The 23,639-nt window shown below is 41.1% G+C and overlaps 2 protein-coding genes across 2 annotated transcripts; both read right to left on the bottom strand.

Annotated features, from left to right (window-relative positions):
- Nucleotides 1-164: 164 nt before the first annotated feature.
- Nucleotides 165-4,969, bottom strand: LOC114426037 (acetylcholine receptor subunit alpha-like). The gene is made up of 9 exons (XM_028393157.1): nucleotides 4,927-4,969; nucleotides 4,062-4,204; nucleotides 3,935-3,979; nucleotides 3,353-3,462; nucleotides 2,738-2,933; nucleotides 2,286-2,523; nucleotides 1,048-1,271; nucleotides 671-907; nucleotides 165-574 (listed from the first exon to the last, which is right to left on the bottom strand). Exons 1-9 carry the CDS (start codon nucleotides 4,967-4,969, stop codon nucleotides 446-448), a joined length of 1,365 nt encoding a protein of 454 aa, XP_028248958.1. The 3' UTR covers nucleotides 165-445.
- A 3,926-nt stretch (nucleotides 4,970-8,895) lies between these two features.
- Nucleotides 8,896-16,741, bottom strand: chn1 (chimerin 1). Its single transcript, XM_028393611.1, has 8 exons — nucleotides 16,610-16,741; nucleotides 16,174-16,432; nucleotides 14,942-15,026; nucleotides 12,248-12,421; nucleotides 11,099-11,176; nucleotides 10,287-10,424; nucleotides 9,690-9,795; nucleotides 8,896-9,563 (listed from the first exon to the last, which is right to left on the bottom strand). Exons 1-8 carry the CDS (start codon nucleotides 16,690-16,692, stop codon nucleotides 9,392-9,394), a joined length of 1,095 nt encoding a protein of 364 aa, XP_028249412.1. The 5' UTR covers nucleotides 16,693-16,741; the 3' UTR covers nucleotides 8,896-9,391.
- Between the last annotated feature and the right edge of the window lie 6,898 nt (nucleotides 16,742-23,639).

The raw sequence follows: 23,639 nt of genomic DNA, 5'->3' as shown, positions 1-23,639 counted from the left end.
ATAATGGTCACATGATTGGTTTTCTAAACTCTACTGAGAGAGAGAGAGAGAGAGAGAGAGAGTGTGTGTGTGTGTGTGTGTGTGTGTGTGTGTGTGTGTGTGTGTGATTATCTAGCCTAATGTGCTTCATAAACTGTCAAATTATACATTAGGCACCACTTCAGTAAAATCACATCATCTGGCAAAACTCACCAAACCAGTTTATTGTTTTTATGTCCTAAAAACATTTTAAAGCTTCACACATTTTTAATTCTTTAATTCTTTTAAATGTAATAAACATTGGAATATAGCACTCTTGGACCTGCCCATCCCTACAGAACATAAAACATACAATAGCAGTAGAAGATACAGCATGAAAGATGTTACGCAAATACAAAACAGGACCATCAGCTTCCATAGAATAATAAAAAAGAAGTCAAACCAGTGGAACACAAAGCACAGCCATTTAAAGCATGCTCAACTCAATCAGACGTCCTGCAAACACGCCTAGCGTGCCAATCAGACATACAGCCATGAAGACACACAAGAGAATGTGATCCAGCACCATGGCCACAAACTTCCACTCTTCAGCTGCCTGGAAAAAAAACAAGGCACAATATGGTTACACTGGAAGGACTCATCGAAGAACATATTGCATTTAATATTATTATTATTATTATTATGAGTTTACATTGTTGGATTCCTCGTCTGATTTCATGGTCTCTGCGATGTACTTGACTCCTTCAATGGCACTGCGGACATCAGGGTTCTTGGTAATGGGTGACTGGTAGGGGACTGCAGAGGTCTGGTTGCCTGAGATGTCTGAGATGTCAAAGTCAGCGCCATAGATGCTTTTAGTCTGCTTTTCCTTCCCTGGGCGCTTCATTGTTGAGAAGAACATGATGTTGGGAATAGTTTCAATAAAAACCTGCCATAAAAAAAATGACAACAATTGTAAAGGAATGGTCAAAATTAGTTGCTGAATGCCACCACTAGATGGCAGTATAATGCTTGACAATAAAGATCACTGATTGCTCTCCACTTCTGCACTTCTTGTCTTGCGCTCACCTTGCGGACCCACTCTGGCATTGTATGAGTGCTTGGTGAGCGATGGTGGGTGTTGATGACGATGACAGTGATGATGATGGATGCTATGACAAACACCATGGTGAAAAGCATGTATTTCCCAATGAGGGGCACAGCACTGGAGGTGGAGGGTATCAGCTCCACAATGACCAGCAGGAACACAGTCAAAGACAGCAAGACAGAGATGCTGAGAGTCATCTTCTCACCTGGAAAAAACACAACAGACTAACTTCACTGCTCATTTTTTCTTTTCAGTTTCAGTGTCTGAGAATCACCATGAAGTGCAAAATAAATTGGCATTTGTAGCTGAGAGGTCAGGATCCAATCAGAGGTGTAAGATATAGAAATCATAAAACAAACTATTGATCTTCTTCTAATAATTTGTGTGAAGTTTTGTCATAATATTTTTAATACAATATGTGCAATACTATTAAACTGCCACCAGGGAGAGCTGTTTCTATAGCTCTTGCAACTTATGTGTCTCATCAGCCAATCAGAAATCCACCTTATACAGTCATATAGCAACACAGTAATTATGAGCCAATCACGTTAAAGAGTGAGGGGCAGCGCTAAACAGATTCTGACACCATTTCACACCAATAAAATGCAAGACCTGTTTTTGTTGTTGCTCAGTAAGAACAGCTATTCCAGAGAGAGAGAGAGAGAGAGCATCTTTTGGCACCAGTTCCTCCCCTACACTTTCCTGTCAGCAGCCATATCAGAAACAGGGATCAAGTGATGTATTATACATTAAAGCAAAGGCCTGCTTTCAGACATGACAGCACAGAGGGACCCTGGGTAATGAGGCAGACCTACACACGGGGAACACATCCAGATGTGCACAGAAGCTGAGTGGGTTCTGTAGCAGCTGATGTAGCAACACTTTAGACTGACAGACAGCATTTAAGGATTTTTACAATATGTGTCAGCTGATAATGATAATGTTGGCAGTATAAAGAGGATTTAGGCCATTACAACTTTATGCAATACTGACAGCATGTGAATATTTTTCAGGGGACAGCGTCAAAGAGCATGTCAGACCTATTATTCTGTTGCCAAAGTATAAAAACAATCAAGCATATTTTTGAAAAGGATACCTTCCATGTGTAACAGTGTTTATTTGGTACTTGATTCCACTTAACATAACAACATTAACATGACATCCATGTTGATATTTGGATTGTATTGTTTAAATATGTATATGTTTCATTGGTACATACCGGAGTCTGTGGGAAGATAGAAGACGAGGCCAGTCAGGAAGGAGAAGAGCATGCATGGGATGATGACGTTGACAATGAAGTACAGTGGGAGCCGCAGCATCAGGAAGTGATAGGTGATGTCCAGGTAGGGGGTGTCAGGGCAGCAGGCATAGTACACCCAGTGCTTCCAGCCACGGAAATCTTTCATCACCCACTCTCCACTTTCCATGAAGTTACTGAGATCTGGGCGGTCGCTGTCCTGTGAAAAGAAGAAGCAGTAAACATGGTGGTTGTTCCGACATAGTTAGTGGCTTTGCAGGTATGAGATTTTTGTCCTTTGTACTGAGGTGACCTGTTTAAATGTTTAAGCTAACAGCTCTCTGTAAAAGCTTTTTAATTACACACAGATATTAGAGTGAAACTGATCTAACAATCATTTAAAAAGTGATTATGTGTGGATTAAGTGGTATTACAGGATTGACGACGACCAGGTTTCCATCATAAGTCCAGGTGCCGAGCTTCATGCTGCAGTTCTGGAGGTCAAATGGGAAGTGCAGCACAATGATTTCACAGTAGCTCTTGAAGATGGCAGGTGGGTTCCATGTGATCATCCCAGTGTGCTCCAGAAGCACTTTGGTCTCATGAACGATGGCAAAGTCACCGTCAGCACTGCAGGCATAGACAAACACAGGCAGCGTCAGCATGGGAGATGATCAGTTAAATGCTAACGCAGGGGGACATCAGCGCCTCAGGATGGGTAGGGTTGGCACAAGTTGGTGTGGCCTCAGAGCCGGTTGTCAGGGAAAACAGCAGTGTGTCAGATGCAGCATATGGTGTGAGGAGGAGGGGGGGGGGGGTGGTTTAGTGAGGGACCTGCAATACAGAGGCCAGATTTAGCCTGATGAAACTTGAGCTTTCGCACGCTACAGACTGCAGTATGGGAAAGTGTGATTCAAAATATCTCTGACAGGTGTGCTGATTGTTTCCAAGAGTCAGGAGGTCCAGGTCACGTTAAGCTTACAGTGATGAAAAAATATTGGCTTTGAAAAAGAAGCAAGACGTGGATCAAATATAGGCTGAGAGCATACTTATTGTAGAGGACCAGATCAGGCCGCCAAATGTCAGTGGAGGGGACTCGGATCTTTTTGATGCCACCATAATCCTCCGGGTTCCACTGCAAGTTCACATCTTTCCATTGCTAAAAAAAAAACAGACAATAACACCCTTTTCAGTTTGTCACAATTCACAGTATATTATTAAAGCAGAAATCTTTATGAAGAGTTTAATTCCTGACTAGACTTTGTAAATAATGAAAATGTGGGACCACATCAAAGCAACTTCCAAGGCTGAGAGATAAAACCAGAAAATGCAGTTCTTTAAATGGCCACTTGAGGTGCCTATAGACTCAGTCATGCTAAAAAGAAAAAACACGTATAAAGCAACAAATTATGGTTTTAATCTCGATAGATAATGTTCTTTAACATGTTCTATAACATTTTGTAACCATCCACCCCCATAACTACCCTGTGCCCAAATTTGGATTAGGCCTATACTTATGAGGGCCTTAATAGCCATATGGCAGTAGTTAGTGGCTGTAATAGTCATTAAATGGTATAAGAGCAGCACAGATGAATATATGTATATATTATATATATATATTTCCTTCTAACCTGTTTCAGCCGCACATTGCTGCTGACGATCTGGTTAACTTCATCCTGTGAGTCCAGACAAACAAGTTTAGACAGTTTGACAACACTGAATATTGATTGGATGCTGCTCTGTGGCATGAGACCTCACCACACTAATGAGCTGGATGAGCTGCAGACCCACAGTAACGACCACGGGGTCCTTGAAGTGATTGACTGGACGGACGACCTTATTGTATCCAGTGAAAAGGGTTTTAACCAAGCGTGTCTCGTCAGTGGAGGCCCAGGCAGCACCTGTAACACGGACTTGTTATGTTGCTTTAAGAGCACCTGATACTTGAGATGAGTTAACTTAATATGACTTGAGAAATAGACGTGACAAGTATCACACTGCGGGCAAAGCATGGGCCTGACCAACCCTCACAGGACGCTTTGAAAACATTATCAGGGACTTATCATGAAGAAATGCAAGCATGCAGTGTATTCATGCTGTAAGCCTGGTGCACATGTGTACCATTGAGCTGTGTTTGGGGTCTTAAACTAGCAATACTGATTCAGACATGCGATGGCTCCGCTGTGGCGGTTGTTAATAGAGATATTTCCACTATGTATCTGTTACGAGCTAGCGCAGGATCTCCTTTCATTTTTCAGCTAACCTTGAAGCGAAGGTCGTTTTAGAGCAACATGTTGTTTGAATGCTTGAATGATTCTGGAGATAGATTCAAAACAACAAACCAAGGAAATGATCTATGTGTAATTATGCAGGTGGCTTCACGTGGTGACAGATGAAGGGTTCAAAATAAGACAGTAAACACATCAAAGAAGCAGTGTGCACAAAATTCAAATAGGCTCATTAGTTTTGATCTGTGAATTGGATTGTCTCTGTCTGACCTTTGAGGGGTTCCAGTAAATGCACTTAAATAAAGAAAAGTTTGAGTGACAATATTTGTGTTATTTCTTTAACTTTTCTCTCTACTTTATCACAACTACATAAAGAACAGACACACGTTCCTTACCTGCTAGAATGACAAGATGAAAAAGGAAAAACCCAGCATTCATTCTTGCCAATAAACACAGACATCCAAAAAAAACAAGATCCAACTTCAACACGATGCCCCGTTGACCACTTGAGAATGAAAAAGGTTTGACCCGCCTAAAACATTCTTTCAGCACCAGCAAAAGACTTACTGTACAACCTGCAGGCTCTCTGCTGTTGTTATTGTCCGACAGCGGATGTGAGTGACTGGCTGCCAATGCTTGTCATTTGAGAGGGCCATGTTCTTTGCCATAAGATCAACATGCCAGAGTAATCCACCACTAAAATATCCCAGCCACACACATAAGCCTGGAGGTACAAGACACAACACATGTGTGCTGCTGTCATTTTCTTCTTTATAAACTATTTGAAGAAAACATAGCGTGGATGGGGGTGACATGATGCAACATTTCCTTTCATGAATAGCACTAATTTAGGATCCATTCATTTGCCAGATGTCAGTGTGAGCATGTGAAGGGCTGCAGCAACACTGTAACATCCCTCTGCTTAGGTAGCATGAAATACAACTGGAAGCTTTAGAAACAGCCTCTGAATGGATCCTTTGATAAGATGGAGTGATGGTCAGGTAGCATGTATTCACTTAAAATTAACATAGAGTAATCTCAATATACAAATTATTGATTTTTATGCTGAAAGTGTTTAGTATGACAATGTTTGCTAGAGTTTCTGTAAAAATCTGTAATTTCTATAAAGATGCCTATCTGTGTATACGTGTGTTCTGTGCATCAGTGATATATTAATTATGTAAATCTTCATTTGCTGAAGATAAATCCCTACGCCATGAAATTAGACTTGAGGAAAGGGAGAAGAAATACATTTATTTGGAATGGTTTAGGGAGTGAGATAAGATAAAGTGAGTGAGTGAGGGTGCTTTCAATGTTGTGTTTGAGGGATTCTATGCAGTATAGATGTATCATGTGTGTTATAGCAGGTTATATATAGTCCCTTCTTTATTGCAGAATAATGTTATATTATTACAACAAGGAGAAGCTGATAAACAGTGTTTTTGTACTGCACTTAGATGCTAAGTCAGTGCTATTTTTACAATGGGGATTATGAACATATTTACATCACATAGCCTCTAAAATCCAGTATTCAGTAATAAAATAGTTTCAGATGATTCTGATTTTTAAACTGCCTTATTTTCTGGAGGCCAGCTGTCTCACCCATGTGCCTCTTTCTTGCACGACCCCTCCCTGTCAGGCCTGTGATGGGTCAAGCTACTCAATTTCCTCACATCCCCAGTCTGTTCAATCAGCCAGCCATTCAACCACGGGCCTCATTCATCTCACTTAGGGACAAATGACCATTTTGGCAATATCTGAATTAAGAGAGATTTGTCCGAACCCTCCCCCTCCTCTACCTCCTCTCTTTCTCTTTTTCTCTATCTCCAGTCACCTGATCATGTTAGCAGCGCTTTGCATCTCTCCAAGTCTGTCATGTAACACATAAGACAAGCCTTTATTGTCTCTGCTCAGGCAGACACTCTTAGTGCTCCGTCCAGTGTTAATTATAACTCTTTGAAGGCTCACTCTGAGATTATTCTCTCTGGAGGACCATGAGCTGCGTGTTTGCGTCTGCTCTGTGAATGATTAAATGTTCAGTGAATCTGAATGAAAGCGTCCATGTAGTATCTGCAGGAGGTGGCTGAAAACTGGACAACATACTGGATGTTTATGCCTTGATGAAGATTAAGAGGATTAGGGTTTTTATAGAAGCGATTAGGATGTGCTTTGAGCAATATATTTTAAATAACAGCAGCATAAACATAGAAACATGTAACATTGGACTTTCTTCTTTATTACTCCATTTAAAATGGGTAATAAGAAGTACCAGCAAATGACCAGCTAATAAGTTCAAATTCTTCACATGGATGAACTGAATATTTCTTTACACTTCAATTTCTGTAAATGTATTCAGGTCAGCCTTCTACAGGGAGGAGAGCATTACCATCCATTTAAGAGAGAAAGGTCAGTTATCTCATGGATCACAGCCTTTCAGATTTAGTCTCATTGCATTGAATAATGCACATCCAGCACACAATACATTTCCCGGACAATCCTCTAGCCGTCATCACAGCATCTGACTGAGAGATAGAAAGCCTGATAGCTTTATTGGTGTAGTTTACCTCCTTTCACAGTCTGCGCCCCCCCATGCACATGAAGGTATATGATATATTTAAAATGGCTGATAATGGAGGAGGAGGCTAAACGGTTGGATGGAAATCCAATTTTGCCACACAATCACCGGAGACAAGCCTGAGTCTGGCTTACATTAACTCACTGTGATGTGATGACAACATCCAACTGTGATGCTGCTCAAATGCTTTGTGGAGAAATCTGAGGCAAACGCAGCAAATAGTGGAAAAGTGGAATATTTATATTTATTTTCTACTAATCGCTTTCTTTGTAAGTCTTGTTTTATGTGCTCCCTCCTGTGAATAACAATTTAAAATGGTGAAAAAGAATTGGTTATGTTATGGTCTTCAAAATAGTAAAATAAAAAAAATTATATAATATATATTTTACTATAATATATACAGCAGTAAAATGGTATGTTTTAAATGCAGTGCTTGCATGCCTAAGAAAAAATAAAATGTAAAGACACTAGACAGTGAGTTAAAAACTGTCCATGAGCCTCAGCAGTTTGAAGCAGTGATCGTGTAATGAGCCACCGGCGGCGTGCATGACTGGTTCTTGGAAATTGCTAGGAAGGAAGGACATAACCTGTGGGTAATTAAAGCAGAAATTCATAAATTCCATGTGACACTGTTTGCACATATATCCAGTAATTAACAGCCTCTCGAGAGCACAGCGGTGTAGCTTTAGGTGATGTGGGTTTAAATTCAGAATGAATCTGTGTGACTGGTGTGTTGTTGGGGGGTGGGGGGGGGGGGGGGGGTGTATGTGTAGTCACGTGACTGGAGGCTTTTAGGCACAACCTGTCATTTTGAATATGCAAAACTGCCACGGTCTAATCACGCAATCTCAAACTAATGCTGTGCTGTTGTTAACCAGCATAGAGTACAGTGCATGATATAGTTGCTGATCTTTGTTTAAATAAGGAAAACAAAGCATGTTTGTATGTGTCGCACAGCAGCAGGATGGGCTGTGTGCATGTAGAATTATATCACGATTAAATATGTCACCACTATTTTTGTGTTTTTGGAGAAAAAAAACAATGGAAGTCTGTGTCAGAAATAAACTATTTGGTTTTTACTCAAAGCAAGTTGCTGGTATCGTCTGTACTTCAAGAGATAATAGGGTCAGGTTTTGTGTCAGTCATACATAAAGGGAGGTTTTTGGCAACCATTATTGTTTGTATTCACAAAACAAAATACTGATCACCTGCTATACACACAGCTATGAATAACATGCTGTGAATGTGCCGAAGTGACAAATTGTGTATTCTAATGTTAGCTCTTTTTAATAACTGATGAGACTGTACAGTTTCTGTTGCTGTTACTTGGCCTTGGACCTACTGTAATGAGATGAGACAAGATTAAAAGGCTTGTAAGTGTATTATGACACATATGGGATGGGCTGAATTTCCCTCAGAAGATAACAGCAGAGGTAAAAGACAATTGACTCAAACATGTATCTAAATGGATGCCTTTGCAGGATCGTATTTGTTGATGTTATTTCAACCTAAGTTTTTACTTCCTGCTTCCTCCGAGAGGCCTGATAAAAACACTTAAAGCAGTTTTAGCCACAAATTAAATTTCAGGTTTTATTATGGCAATTCAGATGACTCATTAATCACCTAAATTGTCAGAGCACGGTTTAATAAATTAAAGTGATCATGCACAAGTTGTGTACAAAAACATTACGGTAAAAAAAAAACTCACAAATAATGCTGTTTATAACACAATAGAAATGTTTAAGTCAGGCAAATCCACCAGTGTGTACACATTAAGAGGAAAGGCTCGTTCAACTAAGAAACTTCAAGGTGACATACAAACATTTGAGGAGATAAAAAAATACATCATAATAAAAAGGACCCCAGAAAAATTAGTAGCTTATATTTATATCCAGCTATACAAAGTTTCACTGAATTAAACTGCACTGCAGGCAGCTGGGAATGTTAACAACAACTACTACACAACAAATCACAGCGCTACACCATCTGAACACATGCTGGGTTACAACTACAAAGCAACAAAGACCCGGCACCATGCATGCTGGTCCGTCAGCTTCTGAAAGATCCCCCGACAAAAATGGGGAGACTACGTAAAAGTACGTACAAGTGTAAGGTTCATTATCCACACCCGCTAACAGGGGGGACAGATATTAGGTCAGCACTAGTCCATACACAAGGCATTTAAAAATGTATCAATCAGTGTAATACAAACAGGTCATTCAAGTCTTCACACAAAAAAGAATGATTAGAGACTGTTGTTCTATAAAAGTCCTGATCTGTTTTTTTTAGAAAAGCACGTCCTCCTTTTTAATGAGCACCTCCACCACCTGTCTCTGGTAGCGGATGTCATTCAGTGCTGTTATGGCGTCCATGTTGGGTGCACGCATGAGGGTGGGCCCAAAGACGATGGCAAGGTTCTCTGCATTCATTAGGTTGAATTTCTCATTCTGCGCCACCCTGGAAGACATTTTGTTTTTTCATTACACACAAACTGAACTACAAAGCAGACGTTAATAAAACTAAAGACAAGATTAAACTTAAATTGCTGAACAACAATTTTTCCCCCTTGCCTGGTTTACTCACCTTTTTAAGTGGGCCATGAGGTACTTCAGAGTTTCATTGTGCGATGACGGCAGCAGAGCGAGAGCCTCGCGGAAAGCTTCAAGCTTCTTCTCTGGGTCTGAGAGTTCTAACAAACAGAGAGGAGGATGCCATTAGAGAGGCCAGACCACAGTCTCTGACCTCAGAGGATACAGAGTGCAGTTAACATCCGGGTGGCGAAGTAAAAGCCATTAGTCTCTGAGAGGAAATCTGAGGAGGGTGTGCTGTTTGAGAGAGTGTGGATAGGATCCTCAACCTCCAAATTCACCAGGAATGCAATACTAGTAGTTGCATTTTAAGGTGAAAGTAATTATAAATACGTTGATAATATTAATGTTAAATATCAGCCACAATATTGTGTAAATGGCTAGCCATGAAAATCTTGTCAGTGTTTTATGTGTAAAGACAATGGCATCATCTGCACAGAGATTAATTCTAATTAGAAATAGAAATAAAATTCAATCAAAATTAAAAATAACTCAGTTCATGGCTACACGAAGAAAATATAAGAGTTACAGTTTGTCAGAGAAAGCCTATTGAAACAGGTGTTTTTAACTCATTTGTCTGGCTGTGACGTACTTGCAGCCTCGATGAACCTAGGGTAAGCATCGTATGTGATGACAGGAACAGGCAAATCCCTGAGGTACAGTTTCAGTGCGCCCGTGATGATATTGATGTCTTCATAGGCATTCACCGAGATGTCTGTCTTCTCACCATCTGTGAAGATGTGTGATAAAATGAGGGAGATGAGAGAAAAAAATGAGATTTTTCATGGTAAAAAAATGGCTCACATCAGCACTTTGGTGTCAGAGAGTGAACTGAGGAATAAAGAGGCTCTGTTACAAAGATATTCCACTCTCGCTCTGTATTTTTGCAAAGTAGCTGCTATCATCCGCCTGGCCTGTTTTATTCTGACTTTCCCTCAGTTATGCATGCTCTTCAGAGCAGGCCATGGCCTACTTGTGCTGGCAGACTGAACATCACAGTGCTGTGAGCTGGAATGACACTCTGTCATGGATGATCTCCCACATGCGGATCTGGCTAAGAGTTTAGCTCACTGCTGCAGGGTTTTTTTTTTCCTCTAACAGTTAAAATTCACACCACACTGGACCAAGACAGGTTTATTCTCACTAAGTCCACGACTGAATCCCAACACAGAACAGAGTTTTTTTAAGGCAGTGACAGTACATCCACAGTGTGCAGCCCCTGAGGTCCCCCCTGTCTGTCCACTCAGTGAAACCCTGCGTGAGATGTCAGTGTAGGATCTGCACTCCCAGATGGACACTAATCCTTCACCAATGTGTCACTTTCATTAATCTGGAGCGTGTTCTGTGTGTCTCATGTAAACATGTGTCGTGTTGTGTGAGTTGACAGCTATCGATGGAACAAACCTTTGTCAAAGCCGGTCCTGACTTCCTCCACTGAATCGCTGAATCCAGATATTCTGTAGAGACCTTCAGACTTCAGTCCTTGAGGAGCAAACATGAAACAAACAGGCATTCAGACACAGTAATATGGCTGTCAGGAGTAATGTAGAAAAATTCACCTGCATACATCACCTCGGGTAATTTAGGAAAATCCATTAAATGCTCTTAAATATGCATAAGAAATTAAGGAACAAAATGTCCACAGTGCCACACATTGGAACAACATGGGCAGATGCAACTAGTTTTCTGCATCACTGGGCAAAATAATACAGACATAAATCAAGCTCAGCTACAGACATGTATTAGCGGGCAGACAATGAGGGAGCAACGAGTGTGCTGCGTAGCTGAATGATTTAACTCAAATGCAATCAACTAAGGCAGCAGGAAACACACTAATGTATTCTTTATTACGCTTTGACAATTACCAGCAGTCTCATCTCTCCTCCCAGTCATACTCCCCCCCAAAAAACATTAACTCACTCAGTAATTGAATCAGACTTTTTTACACTTCAACACAAGTAGTGTAGATTTCGGATCACTTACTACACTATTAAAGAAAAGCTGTTTTACAGCAAGTGTGAATACTGCAAACATGATCCTTAAATTTAACTTTAAAGGGTGTTTTAAAGGGGTTGTTTAGAAAACTTTAAAGCGTATCATATTTTATATAGTATTAGCTTAATTTTTAATGTATTGTTCTTTAATATATCCTGCTACTACAACTTGATTTCCCTATTAGCTTTCTTGCTAATATTATCAATAACTAAATACTATCTGAGAATAGGCAACCGGTCCAACTGTCCATCAAACATGATTCATGACACAAATGTATTATAGTCAACAATAAAATGATGTAATGCTACAAGGCTAATGTGTAGCATAGCATTACCTTATCATTGCTCTGCTAGCCAATAGCAATGCAGAAGTGGTTAATCAGGTAGCTGTAATCAGTAGCTACACGACATTGATGTGACCTCGGTTATTACATTCAGCTCTATTGTCATTATAGTCAACAGTATCACAAAAAGCCATAAACACGACATACACAACATACAAAGCAGACCCTTCTTCTTTACATTTTAATCAAATATACATATTCATGTAAAAACTGACCTCTGGACTCGATCTCTCGTATGCACATGTCCACCACCATGGGCCGGGCTGTGTTATAAGCCTTCACCAGGGTCGTCAGGTCACAGCTGTAAACTTTACGGATGTGTCTCAGGTTTGGCTTGCAGTCATTGGGTACGAGGGACGAGCACTGTTTGTGGACGTTCATACCGCAATCTACACGGGGAGACAGACACACACATCACAATTTATTACATCTGTCAATAAAAAATAACCTAAACGCAGCAGAATGATTATTCATACTGAGAGCTACTAACCACTGTTCATCAGCAGGTTCACTCTGACATGCTCTGAGGGTTTCATGTGTGTTTTGGCTTGTAGACAAGCGTTAATCCCCTACATCAATATCTGCCCCTAAAATGTCACTACACCTCTAGTGAGCTGTTTCTCTCCACTACACATGTCATTGGAGTCACCTTGAAGGCACTGGATAGATCCATAGTCACCTCTAGAAGGTCACTTATTAATTCAAAGTGTGAAACAGAACAATAATGAACCAGATAAGGAGGATAGTAAATCATGTCATATGCATATAGTCACATGAGAAAATTCCATTTTTCTAGACACTTTTCAGACACAGAAGCCTCTTACTGGGTGATTAAATGGCATATTAGTCATGATGTTGTGTGTAAGGACCCCACATTGTGTTTTGCGTCGCAATCACAGTGGAAGGCGCCTGAGGCACAGCTGTTTCAGAGCAGCCTTCACCTCGTGGGGAACAGAGGTGCCCGTGGAGGCTGCAGCTCTGCTTTGTAACAGAGACGCATGTAGGGAATTAGAGGAACACTGGAAAACGCCGCGTCCTGGAGGAGGGACAGTCAGCGCTGCTGTGTGCTCCATTCTTTCTCCAAATCCGAGCTCACACACAATGGCCGTGGAAGCAGCAATTGAGGCGCTGCGGGCTACGGCAGACCTAGTTTCCCAGACTAAAATGGGGCAGCTCTTCAAGCTCTTAGATCTTCTGAGCAATCTCCAAGTTCTTTTTCTTTTATCCTTATTAAATAAACGACATGTGGTTTTTCATTCTAAAAATATGAAACAGATTATTTTTAATCCCTCATAACATTTTTTTTTAATTTTAAGTAAAAATTCTACTTCTGAAAGCTGAATCTGTGTTTTAAGGGACAATATTTTGATTAATATGGGTCCCTGGAGAAATTCACACAGCCTGAATTTATATGCATTGATGCAGAAATGTAATTACTTAAAGAGATGATTCTCTTAAGGACATGAGACAGGCAGTATAATAATGGAGGGCCTGTCATCAGATACAAGCCTGCTGAGCTCCGGTTGTCCACAGTTATGGCCCCAGGTCCCAGGTGGGTTGGGTGAGGGTGAGGGTGAGGCAGAGCCCAGGGGACACACCAGGAGACAGGGGATGCTGCTTTACTGCACCGTCAGCCCTGTCACCGTGGCTACACTTTGGAGGGTGCAGCATTGAAGAAAGGTTTAATGGTGGCTGTTCTCAGCACATCATCCAGCCTACCAGTTAGAACTGGAATCAAACAGCTCTACCAGTGTGTGTTAGAAGGTTTGTTTTTGTTCTTTTCTACCAAGTGTTTAAGTTAAATAGGGGCTGAGCTGTGTGACCTAGCTCTTTGGTTGAAGCCTGGTGAATTTTAATGTGTGTGGAAATGGAGCTCCTTCCCCACACTCCCCCAGCTCAGCTCCTCATTAAAGAGACATGCCAGCTTTGTTTTCCTTCATGGCCATGATGGGATGAGGCTGGGGGCGTACTCTGATGAGGAAATGTGGCACAACAAGCACAAGCAGAGGCTGGCTTTCTGGCAATTGGCCAAAAAAACAGTTCACACACACAAAAAGAAAAAGGGGGGTGAGGCTAAGAGAACATTTTTTTGGTATGCAAATTTGAGTATCATGTGAGAGTTTGGTGCCCTAGATTCTCTCCTGGCTGTGGTCGAGTCTGAAGGAATGGTGCTTTATACTGTACAACGTATAGAGTTAAAGATACGGCTCCACACATATAGTGAGTGCCTTCATTTCAATTGTTGTGTCAGCTTTCAGAATCAAAACATAAATAATGAATAAAAAAGAGCTCCCGCTGATTTGTGCGACACACTTTGTTTCATCTATAAAACATCAATGAAACACATCAGAGAGTATTATAGTGCTGCGCTGGAATGGGAGAAGAAATCCAACAAGACTGAACGTGCAAGTATATAAACCAAGATACCAGAACAACAGAAATAACAGTATGCATGAGTAAACGATGGATGTGTCACACAAAGTAAAATGCTGCACATCATAAAATGCATCCATGAAAATAAGAAGAACTGAACCAAAACACGTTAAACACAGTATTCCTGTCAGCTGCAGGATATGCTGTGCTGTTGTTTTTAAGCTACAATCATTAAAATAATCTGAGCAGAAGCACAGAAAGCTTTTATTTTTTGCTATACGGTGTTTAGCTTTGAAAAATCTGCGCCATAGACTAAAAAGTAGGTCAAAATCTATTTTTTTATATAATGTAACATATATCAATTACATCATTCCAGGCTGTTATACAACCCATAATCCTACTGTTAAGAGTTTAGATTAACGCACAATAATCCAGCTCCAGCTGTAACCCATATACAGTTAATGCTCATTTTGTACACCATCGATGTAATGTGTAATGTAGTGTGATGACATGAGGCTACTGAGGACAAGTCATACCTGCACATTTGACCCCCTGAGCCATCAGTCCCCACATGAAGCTGGCACAGTGCTCACACCAGTGAGGACCCCGAAAGGTATGGACCTACAACAGAGAGGAGGACACATATTAGCCATGAAGTGCAAAGACGAGCCTGAAAGAGGGAGAGAGGAAACAGTGGGTAGTGGCAGCCATTAACTCCACAGACGCCCCGCAGCACCTTCTGGAGCCTGCCAGGAGATGCGTAGGTGCTGCCACCTTCAATGACACAGTGGAGGAGGATTGTTGTTTCAACAGACCCTCAGACTGACAATACAGAGGCTGGTGCAGCCTTTGCCACCATGGTTGTGACACTTTCCCAGAGACAAGGTGCGAGTTGTCAGGGAAACAGTGGAGGGACGCCTGGCTGTTGTGTAGGAATGGAAGCCCCACACTCTGGCAGGTAACAACAACCCAACCAATCAGGGAGGCTTCTGGGAAGAAGAGCGAACCACAACTTCTCCCAGTACACCTGCATTAAGTCGGCCACAGATGGGAAGACATTTTGTTTTGTATTGCTGTATTAATGTGTACATAAAGGTCTGGATTCAACCTGAAAAGTAGATGTCAACAGTCTGGAGTGATGTCATCATTCAGCAGTTCCCAGATCACCCTGTTCTAATCAATTTAGTGTAATGACTGACCCGTCAGAGTTTCAGATTCTGGCTTATCAGTTTCAGATAAGCCAGAATTTAGATTTTATGTTAATACATAAAACACACTCCTCCTTGGTTTCAGGTTGAAATGCAACATTCAGCAAAACAGAAGAACAAAGCAGCAGAACCTGTGAGCATCAGCAGTTTAAAGAGCTGTGACTGTAATATTTCCATCACTGCTTTCCATCCCATTAACCGGCCAAACTAGAAGAGTGAGCCTGAGCCAAACAGGGAGACACTCCTCCACTGTTTCCCCTTCTCCATCGGCCTAATCTCTCCATCTGGTGCTCAAACTAACAGCAGTGGTCCACAGACCACCCAGCAGATTTTCTTTTGATAAAGGCTCACTGGACAGATCAAAACAGCTCTGTTTTTCATCGCCTCTCTCTCTCTCTCTCTCATTCAGTAATACACACACACACACACACACACACACACACACACACACACACACTGATACCCTCCCTCTTCATCTCCCACAAGGACAGCAGCCCTCTGGCCACACATAATAAAATTAAAACCATCTTTTTTGGAGCTGTCGGGTTAACTGTACTCACCTTAAAGTTGTGGACTTTCTCTGATTTGGGTGGGCGGTCGCTCTCCTTCAGAGTAGCTCTGCGAACCAGCGAGGTGAGCTGTGAATAGGCGAATAGTTTAAGTGGCTGCCAAAAACTGGCTGAATGTTTCTGTGGCCCCATCCTCATGCCCAGTGCTGCCGCCAGAATATCCTCCTGATTGGCCTCTCGCTTGGCCTTTTGCACCAAAGGCTTCTCTTCGTTGTGAACCTCGTAGGACTCTCTAGATGGCATTCTGGAGCTGTTGTATTCCAAAAGCAGATGACAAAACAAACCAAGTGGAAATGTCAAAAAATGATTCAAAATAACTCAAACAAAACTACTTTCATCTTCCCAATTAAATGGAGTCATTGCTGACAACAAAATGCAGCCCATAAATTAAAAAAAAATACAAATAGTGTTTCCAAAATCTTCTCACAGCTGTGAGAGCAGATCAAGTGGAGCCTCTGTGAGAGGAGTGCCAGGTTTTATACAAAAGAGGTGCAGCCTCTGGGTGCTCATGTGGTTCTCTGGGAACGTGTATGCAGATGAGCTGAGTGGTTAATCCTCTCCTCCCTGTGCAGAGCTGATATTCTCCCTGGAAAGGAGAGTGTTGTGTATATATGGATGCTGTCAGGGTGAACACAGAGAGGGAGAGAGAAGGGAGAGAGGGGAGGAGTATGGGGGTGGGCCCTGTAGTAGTCACTGCAGATTAAATGGATTCCACCAGCCAATCACAGCGGGGACGCACCAGCTTTATAGTAGCCCTTCACCCCGCCCCCACACAACAACCATCAGATATCCGAGCTGGGGAGCCTGTGGTGGGATGAAATGAGAGTGGGATGATAATGAGCAATGAATGAGTCATGCATCAAGCAGTGGGCTCCAGCCTGGAGAACTTGCGACAGCAGTGGGCCGTTGGAGAGGGGAGCTATTTTCAAAAATCATGTTGCCACAGAAACTGATCACGACAGGGCTGAAACACAAAAGCTGCAGGCATCCAACTAAAATAGGACATCCAGCGTCATCTATGCGTGCAAAGTGATGCTGTAACTTTCACATATATGAAATAAAAAAACAAAGAAAACTCCAGATTATAACAAGGCACACTATTTAAATGACAGATACATAACAAAAACAACACCCTGAAGGAGTCAATGCAACTTAATGTAATGTTGTGATTTCATTTCTTTTAATCACAAATCAATATTCAGCTGTCTGTCCTCTCACATTATGATAAAATATACAATAAAGAATTAACCAGCATATGGAGGCTGGTGGGCTTTTCCTTTCTTCTGCACTCTTTGTCTGAATGTTCATTTCCTTGAGGTCTACGCTGATGCAAGCGTTGTGTTGTCTGCATGCAAATGAAGTATCAAATATAGCATCATGATGTGAGAGGGAAAAGCTTCTGAAACCTGCTTCTGTGATTCACACCACAAGTCAAATGTGATTACGCTCCCACGTCTCAGAATCTAATTCAGCCTCTGCAGCGTTATCACCTTTCTTTTCTGTTCTTTCTTTTTTACAGCAGGAAGTGACTGCACAGACTTCAGAAATCAATGACTGTCAGAGCTCTTGCTGCTAAGACCTTATTGGAAGAGGTATCAAAATGAGTGTATAAGAGCAGCAGAGGGGGAGCAGAAAAGAGGCTTTGAAGATCAGTGTACTTATGTAGGATGGTATCCCCAAACTGTGAAGGGGGGTCTGACAGGGACCGGCTCGCAGCACGAAAGACGTGAACCAGAGGGCATCCTGCGCGGCTTTCCTCCCGCTCCTGGTCAGTGAACGTCTCTGCCCGGGAGGGTACCTGATAGAGCTGTGGTAGATAAAAGAGCAGTAAGAGCCTTTCATATGCACTGGTTCATCCTCTCACACCCTGAGCCCTTTACAGCTTTATGCAGCATAATTGCATTGCCTGCTGTTGAGTGGAGAGTGAGCGTCTGACTCCCAGGATGTGGTTTACTTTGAACGCAGCTCTAATTGACACTGATTGATTTGCTTGTTTCCCCAAACATGTCCAGAGATGGGACCCTGGAGGATGGATGTATACAGCGTGGTATCTTTTACATGTCTGTCCATCTGCGTCCAGCCCGTCTGATTTTATCTGGAATTTAAGGCTGGTATTTTTCCACAATCAGGATTTAAACAACAACAATGTTATTCTGCTATGACCCAGAAACAAGAACAAAACTTTCTCAATCTCCCATTAAACTTTATTTCCTCACTCAACCCCCTCCTCAGTCTATTTCAAGCCATTAGCTGCTGAGTATTTCTGTGGGGTAAGAAGGTTGTTACATAAGGAAATGTTCTTCTAATGCACTGCTGACCCAACATGACTAAAAGACCCATTAAGAGGACAGACGCTTTGGCTCTTATGATCTGAATGTGAGCTCTCAGGGCCAAGATTTCCATCCTGGTCACTCATATAACACTCTTTGTTTGAGCTTAATCAGTAATAATAATCTTTTATCATTCTTATGATAAAATAAAACAGAAATATCAGCTTTAGTGCAGCACTAAAAGCTTTAAGTTAATGTAAAAGGCTGCTGATCTATCACTCATCCCATCTTCCCGGACAAATCTGTTGATCGGTTATATAATGTTACATAAGTAAAGCTCGCTGACGAGAGAAAGAGTCAGGGCTTTATAGAAAAGTCTAAGAATACAGAGGCTACTGACGTCAGAGCAGAGATGTCTGAACACTGAAAGCTTTCAGCAGAGATACCATCCAAGGTGTGAAATGACCACAAGAAATTTAAATCATGTAACACAGGCTTTGACAAAAGTCATGTTTCATGTCCCATCAGTGATGATGTCTGCAGCAGTGTAGTTAAAATTACATATTTAGGTTTAGCAAATGAAACACACACTGTCACTGTTTAGCATGCCAGAATGCAGACTTCAGTCATTTAAAACAACCTTTTCCCAGCTACCACATGGGGACGAGACATCCGACCAACAGATTCATACAACAACAGGAGAGTGCAAGCTACGTAAAAACCATAGACCCCGTCTATTTCCTGGTGAGGATCGCTGGTCAGAGGTGTCCATGTATTGGGTTTCAGACTGACATTTGCATGCTAATTGGACTGAACCAGTGTAATACCACCATGTACCACTATATGGGACAGTGAGGTAACATAGCATTCAGGCTATTTCATGGCATTCAGGCATTTTTTTCATGTATACACACTATTATTTAATCTCACTGAAAGACAGGTAGTCAAACAAAGATGGCTGACACTGATGCTGTAGCTAGTCCAAATGACCACCCTTGCTCTGGCTAGGGTTTGCTTTTAACTTAGCATGTACCTCTTGGTGTAGACTGATATCCAGCAAAATGAGATTTAGCTTAGTTTAGCTGTGAATAATTTCTATGCTCCAATGTACATGTGACAAAAATAAAATGTTTGGCTGTGAAAAAAGCCCTTTACAGTGGGTTGGTATATATTTTCAGGAGGCTCACAGTGGGATCAGGGGTTACACAAAGACCATCCGCCCCACCAGGAAATAATTTTTTTTTTTTTTTGCCTCTCCTGCAAGAAACTCGGAACAAATTACACAATATTTTACCGGGACAAATAGATTACGTGGATGTGGCTGGAACAGTCTGTGCTCTGACAGTGATTTATGGGCGGCTGCTTATCACATTTTGCTATTCACACTGCAAGGTCAGAACAGACATCCTCCACAATGCATGGGCACAGTATAGAGAGGTGTCGGTTGCATTATTTTTTTCAAACTGCAGATCGGTGATTTCACTCCCGAGAGATTCAAATACAAAAAAATATCATCAACATGAAGGAATGTTTGCTACTAGATGCACTCATGCAGCAGTAACGCAGTCTGAAAATGTGAAAAAAAGCAAATCAGCTTTCTGCTGTCGTACACACAAAGAACGACATGTCAGAATTCACTTAAATGAACTGAACTGTTATTTTCAGTCCTTCTGTAATCACACAGTTTATACCCCTTTCTTATCAGTAATGGAGGTCACACAACTAAACCTATCCTTACATTTACAGGCAGTCAAGTGCAAATCCACTCATTAATCGTGTCTACAAAAACAATTCAGTCACCACAAATCCACCCACTCAGGAATCACTTCCCTTTATGAAGAAGGCCTGGGTATCATATGGAAAGACAAATGGTTGAGGAGAATAATTAAAAGGCTTGAGTGGTCCTTTATCTCTTTCTTTGGCTCTACACAGAGCTCTACACCCCCCAACTATGTGAGTATGTGTTCAGAGCTTGATGAATGGCTCATTGTGCAGCAGCTATTTTGGCAACAGAGTGATGATAACAGGACAGGATGAGTTTGTTAATGCCTCATCAGAGTTTAAGGGGTTTTAGGAAAGAGAATGCAAAATCTGTGGGAACTGAGAAAGGGATTGTGTTTATTTACTTTTCCATAAACAACGGTTTTTGGAATCACATCTACATCACCGCTCCTGATTTCCCTGAAATAAACTTTACACAACACATATTGTCATTTTCCTTAACACAATAAATTAATCTGTCACACTGCTTTTTTTGCATATTATCATTTCTGTACTATATGTATAAAAATCTCATTGCCGAGTATCCAGAGTTTCATATCTGAGTGTGGAACATCACGCTCTGTTCTCATAATCATGGATGGATGGATGAACAGAACAGCTATATATACATATATATATATATATATATATATATATATATATATATATATATGTACTCTTATATAACTGTACCTTCCTCCTCCACATCTATGGAGGAAAAAAAGGCTACAAGCCCCTGCAGCTTGTTAAATGACAGAGAGGTTTGATGATCAGCTCACTCCACTCTGGTCTCGTCAATAACAGGCTGCAGCCTAGAGGTAGTTTTCATCACTCTAATAAGATGCAAAGAGGAACATTTACATTCAAACAAAAAAAACAAAAAAAGGGCAAGATGATTATTTCATGATATTATTTTCCTCTTTAAATCACATTCTGACACATGTCGGTTATGGCTGATTGAACACATGTCTACACTGAAAAATACATTTTTAATAAAATACATGTACTCACATCATACAGCATACAGACAGTGTGTGGACAGTTATAGTTTGGTATTGTGTGGTGACAGATTCCATGGATATTTTTCTCCATTAACCATTTTTAACCATTAACTCTCTTTTTTACTACAACTGCATTTGAACACACTGCAGAGATTGATGCTACATGCAGGCTAAGATTGAACTATAGAAACTAGAAATAGAGCTACAGTATTTTAAACAAACACTGTTTGCTATCATAATGTGTTCATGTGTACAGAATATATTACATATAAAAAATCTGCAAGTTATACGATCGTGACATGAAATGAAACATTATGCAAATATAGGTCCAATCATTTTATCATTTTAGTACTACCGTTCAATAGTTTGGGGTCACCAGGTCAGTTCTATAGCTTCTCTGATCGGCATAACAGTTCAGCTGCGCTAACATAATTTCACAGGAGTTTTCTAATCATCAATTAGCCTTTTTATGGCTTCTAGGAGTGATGGTTGCTGGAATAGGGCCTCTGTATACCTTTGTATATATTCCATTAAAAACCAGCCTTTTCAAGCTAGAATAGTCATTTACCACATTAACAATGTCTAGACTGTATGTCTGATTACTTTAATGTTATCTTTATTGAAAAAAATAAAGACATTTCCAAGTGACCCCAAACCTCTGAACGATAGTGTATATCTGCTCCTTTATTGATGACAGTCAACATTTAAGAGACTGAGTAGAAACATCAGTGTGTTTGTGTTACTGTGAAATATCTACAGAAGCATGGTGGCAGTGTGCACGGTAAAGCACCGGGGGGAAAAAGTCACTGCAGGTGCTGCTTGTTTTTTCATGTTTGGAGACAGGTGGCCCAAAGTCACATTTTTTTTTGGCAGGAGGTCTTGACTTTTCTGATCAGTAATCTGCTGAGTGTCTGCTCTGGCAGACAGGTTACAAACCTGTGGAGTCTTGACCATATTGTATCTTATTAGGTTTCACTTTGTGTGGAAGAAAAGCATCTGTTTGGAGTGTCGGGTTCCCATGAGAACAATGTTTCTGAGCCAGTGGACTCCTCTTATCCACCACTGGTTGTCTTAACAGGCTGGTCCCATGAGTAGGTGATGTTAATAGATACTTCAGAGTTGCTGATGTATGAATAATTTGATTACTGCGCTGAACACATCTTGCATTCTAAGGAACAGAGAGAGCTTCTGCTTTGTTTTTTTCTATTCAGTCAGTCATCTTTTTCTATGTAAAGAATCTATAGCAATGCTAACTAGAGCTAAATGCTAACAGTGACAGCAGGAACCTCAAGTATCTGCCTGTCATCATAGAACATGTGTAATAAATTGATCATTGCTATTCCAGCAGGCTGCAACATTGTGATAGAGTCACACATCAAACGGAGCTCACAGCTTTCACCTCCAGCAGTGATCAGCTGTGAATTAAAGCCTGTGATTCTTACAGAGTTTGTCAGGATATAATTTTAACACCCTACAAAAAAAAGCGCCGACAGGAAAAGCTGTGAAAATTGTTAAATTAGGCAACAAATCTCCATCTACTAGCACGTTGCTTTTCACACTCTTCACACACTCTTTCAGGTTTTAATTAAAGCTGCAATAAAGGATCATTCCACAGTGTTGGTCATGACTTTTACCAGGAGGCACTCAGTCCTGTGAGAGGCCATTATCATTGTTTTCACTTTTGTTTAGTTAATTAATTTAATGTAGGTTTCAGACGCAGCTTAGTTAAATTTAGGCACCAAAACTAGGTCATTTCATGATATTTCTCTGGTGAGGATGTGCTATTGCATGCGCTGGAATCCATCATATAGATCAATTATGCGCTGAAAATACTCCATTGGCTATATGTATGGGGCCTGTTCCAGTTGTCAGTGGGTGAGAAGCAGACTGCATGTCTTTGTACTGTGCAGACACTCACATGGGGAAAACAAGAACAAGGTGGACAGGCAACCTCTACACACAGGCCCAGACGGCCGGAAGGTTCAGACCCAGAAGTGTTGAGCCACCCTCTCCAAATTAAGTGATTTAGATAATCTGGCTAAACGGTCGGCTCGTTTAAATCAGTCTGACAATCAGATTATTCAAAGTTTCTTGCCCCAGCAAATCTCTTGGGGTTTAACAGCATTGCTGTTGCCCCAGATCTGAGGAATTAGCTTTAATAGCTGCAATAAAACATAATGGAAACTGCTGTATGACCCAAAGTGTAATTACCTGAAATGATGCTTTTCTAATAAACCCTGATGCAGCGGTTCTACCAGCAGCATTCCTCTTTACATTGTGCTGTGGTTGTAACATGGCAGCTGGTGAAAGGCACAGTGATTGACACTGATTGCTGAATAAACAGGCCCACTGATACAAATGAATGTATAACTGTCCTAAACACAGCATTTTGCTTGAGGCAGTTTTTCAAATCACTGGACTATGA

Source organism: Parambassis ranga, chromosome 21, assembly GCF_900634625.1.
Source record: "Parambassis ranga chromosome 21, fParRan2.1, whole genome shotgun sequence".
NCBI lineage: Eukaryota > Metazoa > Chordata > Actinopteri > Ambassidae > Parambassis > Parambassis ranga.
The sequence above is the reverse complement of the archived record's forward strand: the minus strand, read 5'-3'. Positions and strand labels throughout refer to the sequence as shown.